We start from the raw sequence: 4335 nt of genomic DNA on the forward strand, positions 1-4335 counted from the left end.
ATGTGCAACTGATCTGCAAGAAGCTGCTGCATTGTTTAATCCCCAACTTGTTCAAATTATTGGTCAACTCAATAGCGAAATTGGTTCCAATATCTTCATTGGAGCCAACACTCAACAAATGAGCAATAACTTCATCACTAATCCTACGGCATATGGTAATAATACCACCATAGTCAATATAAATAACTGCCTCATTGCCTCTTCTATAATATTAATACCCCACATTAATAACTATTATATAATTTGATAGTGACAAATAAATTTGACTTATATAGGACCACCCATGGAAATAATAACTATATATATTAGTTGTTGTTCATTCAAAAGTAGCTGGCTATAGGAGTGTTGAACTTATTGTCTTATTAGGTTAGAATAAGATATTATTAGGTTAATCTGATAATATATTTTTGAAGAATATATTTAGATGAGTGGTCCAATATTATTAGATCAAAATGATTCTAATTCTATTCTGGAATAAAGATCGAATATATTTAACATAATTTTAAAAAGAGTAAAGTGAAAAATAAATATTTAAAGATTTATATTTCTAATAGGTTAGTTTTTTAAAAAAAAGTATTAATAAAGTCTTTTAAAATAATAAACGTGGACAAGTTAGTTTAAATTAAGATTTTCTATTCTAATCATAGGAGCTAATTTAAAAGTAGTGTGTCTACATATATCTGTTATATTATAATATTTTATTGATATTTTTTAAATTTATCTGAAATATAAATTTTAAAGAATTTATTTGTCATTTGACATTTTTAAAATGAGAAAATATCATTCTCCTTCCCTGTGAGATGTTAAAATGATACTCTTCTCCCCTCTATTTATAAAATGTATATTCCCCTCCCTTATAACTTTTAAAAAACCTCATCTTTAATCCATTTTAAATTTTTGTGTGTTAACTAATGTTACCTTTATCTATTTTCAAAAAAAAAAATATTTTTTACAAAAATACCCTTTAACAAAAATTTTATTTTTTTGTTATTAAATTTTGCTTAAGAAAATACTCTTTAATAATTGTATCTTTAGAAAGTTTGCTTAGTAAAATAAATTTTGCTTGGCAAAATACTCATTTTTAAAAGAGAAAATACCATGAAAATAAAGATATCTCGTCCTAATAAATATTTTACTCATTTTATTCTTGAAAGATGCAGAATTTTATGCATGGTTAAAATTCAGATCATTGAATTACTCTAGATAAGATGATCCACGAAGTTTAACTAACAACATTATTAAGTATCTAGGATCTAAGTCCATGAATAGATTCTTATCATACACATATATATCTAGAGAAAAAAAAAAAAAGATAAAGGTTACAAAAATTGATAAAAATCTGAGTAACTAATAAACAAATATCAATAACTACTTCTCTCGATTCAGGAATGGACAACATATTATTATTAATTAGTTGAGACAAAACTAGCTCACCTGTCACATGATGCATAGGCAGAAAAAGAAATTTCTTAATTTGTCTTAATTAACGATGCTGCCAGCTTTTGATCATTTATGAATACAGGTAGAGATAAATGTAGCTAGTAGCTAGAGAGTATAATAAGCTAAGTTATAACTATCACTGGACCGTGGAGACACACATATGATAATAATACTTAAAGTCCAATACATATAAATCAAACAATTAATTAAGTGTATGTGCATGGCACTAATAAATAATAATAACAACAAATGAATTGTTGTATTGTGTTGTGTGTATGCAGGATTCGTTACATCAAAAGTAGCATGCTGTGGTCAAGGACCCTACAATGGAATAGGACTATGCACAGTGTTATCAAACTTGTGCCCAAACCGTGACGCATACGCATTTTGGGATCCATTCCATCCATCAGAAAGAGCCAACAGTATAATTGTTCAACAGATCTTGTCGGGAACCACAGAGTATATGTATCCATTTAATCTCAGCACCGCTTTGGCCTTGGACTCCATGAAGAACTAGATCAGATAATCAAGGGATATTTATGTCATTTTGTTTTAATACTACTGTACTTTTATATGTATGGGTTGTAGTAGCTAATTTAATTTTTTTAAGATGTATTTTTGCATGTTGGAATAATAATGCCTTGAAAATTAGTTTCGAGCAACCGCAGCCAAAGTACTCTCCGGGTTATGTCTACCGTATAATGTATTTGATTCATGGATGAAGAAGAATTCTCTCATTTGCAGCTTCATTTCTCTTATCTCTTCATCAACCATATAAAATACGCAAAATAATTCATTCTTAATTTTCAGTAAGAACGACTATTTTTTTTAGAAAAATATTAGACTAATATTTTTAGTATTAAAAAAAGAGTTTAATTTTAATGTAATGATTGTGTAAAATATTTTACATAGTCATGCAATTATAATCATTACTATTTACACGGCCAATATTAAAAATAGTTATTTTTGTTAATATGACATTATGTGATTGAATACACTATATAATAGTTTTACACTGATAATGTATCAAAATTAAATTTATTTAAAAATAAAAATTAGTTCAAAGATAAGATCAAAGTTTAAAAAAATTGTAATTAGTCCAATAATTTTATTTTATTTTGTTTCTTATACTATTCTCTAATCCGACAAGTCAATAAATAATTTATTGCGAATTGGTGGTTAATGAATTATTGTATATACAAGAGCAATGCAAACTCTGACATTTGTTAAGCAAATAATTAAATTAAGGATCCCGCTAGGGAGACAATGGACTATTTGTACAATGTGTACAATGGGCTATTGAGTTATAAAATGAACATCCCCCATACTATCTAGAATAACCATCCGTATCATGTCATGATACCACTCATCCCAAAAGTTTCAGCTGAAGGGAACAGGTAACATTAATGATTATATCTCTAATACTTCATAAACCTCCATTGTACACATTATATAAATATTCCGTTGGCTCCTCATACTTTTCCTTAAATTAATTATTCGACCAATTTAATTATTTTGTTACTATATATATTGATTGATGAATACAAGTAATTAGCCTCCTTCAACACTTGAATTACGTAGCCTTTTTTTTTTTTATCATATGAATTGGCTCGTCTTCAATCATAGTCATAGACATTACGAATTCACTCATACTACATTCACACACGAAATATTTATGAATTCCATTCATTACTCAGCCAAATTTTAAATTTGAATGTATTTATTGTAAGGTAAAAATAATGACCATTACACCAAAATCTTGGTACAATTACTTAGACATTTAGCCTCCTTGATCCCAAATATAGTCTAAAGTGGTGTGTGAAAAGCAAGGTGAAAATAATTGGGCTTATCAGTCAAGCCCACATTTGATTTGGTTCCGCACTTTAGCTAGTGCAAATATATATATAAAATTAAATTGAATTAATTTAGTAGTTAATTTATTAATTTGCTTAAATAAGTATTAAGGGTTTGTATGTTATCTTATGCATGTAATAATTCATTGGATAACAACAAACTCTTAAATAGAGTTTAGTAACGAGACGGATTAATATATAATTATATATATATATACTTTTCCTTTATAATTCACATTTGATAATTAGGAAACCTTTGGCGTAGGAGTGAGAAATAAGAGACACTTGGCTCAAAATAGAAATGTTCGATTCGTGACCGGAATAATACTACATCAACTATATATATAGCACCCAAAAATAACATGACCTATATTAAAAGCATGCACAATATCCAACAGGAAACATACCAGTTTTCACTTTTAGTACTGCATCATGGTCTCTTTTTTCTAGTTTTACAATGTCCTCTGGGCGGTGGAAATAATTTCTAGCTAGTTAGGCATCCTATTTACACTTGTCACATGCCACATGCACTTTGAGAACCATAAACCCAAATCATTCAAATTCAACTATATAGACAACCTAAAAGTTTTCATTTAATAATAAGCAGCTATAAAATGGGTTGAATTCGTGATGTTTGTTCCACATACACACACATAGTGGCTCATCAAATGATGGCATTCCCATCAAGTTTTATTATGACATGTTTGGTTGTGATTTTCTTAGTGGCGGGAAGTGAGGCGGCTAAGTCTAATAATAAGGCGAGGGCTTTCTTTGTATTTGGAGACTCACTTGTTGATAGTGGCAACAACAACTATTTAGTGACAACTGCAAGAGCTGATTCCCCTCCTTATGGTATTGACTACCCAACTGGCAGACCAACTGGCCGTTTCTCCAACGGCCTCAACATTCCTGACCTTATTAGTTAAGTCTCCCATCTTTAAATACATTCACTTTTTTTACTATATTATTTTCTTAAAATTAAAAATATTTAAAATAAAAAAATACTGTAGTTATGTTTAATTAATTTTTTAAATTTTTTGGA

General features: G+C 28.7%; 2 protein-coding genes across 2 annotated transcripts in view; both read left to right on the forward strand.

Moving 5' to 3' along the window:
- LOC107645749 (GDSL esterase/lipase At5g33370) overlaps positions 1 to 2189 on the forward strand; it is a gene marked incomplete in the record, with an annotated part of 3508 nt that extends 1319 nt beyond the window's left edge. Inside the window, 2 exon segments of the mRNA XM_016349834.1 lie at positions 1 to 155; positions 1722 to 2189. Of these exon segments, the coding sequence (XP_016205320.1) occupies positions 1 to 155; positions 1722 to 1957 (391 nt within the window).
- LOC107647984 (GDSL esterase/lipase At5g18430) overlaps positions 3916 to 4335 on the forward strand; it is a 2987-nt gene continuing 2567 nt past the window's right edge. The window contains exon 1 of the mRNA XM_016352017.2: positions 3916 to 4214. Coding sequence (XP_016207503.1) covers positions 3962 to 4214 — 253 coding nt within the window. The 5' untranslated portion in view covers positions 3916 to 3961. The remainder of the gene's footprint in view (positions 4215 to 4335) is intronic.

The sequence above is a fragment of the Arachis ipaensis genome, chromosome B06, assembly GCF_000816755.2.
Source record: "Arachis ipaensis cultivar K30076 chromosome B06, Araip1.1, whole genome shotgun sequence".
Lineage (NCBI taxonomy): Eukaryota > Viridiplantae > Streptophyta > Magnoliopsida > Fabales > Fabaceae > Arachis > Arachis ipaensis.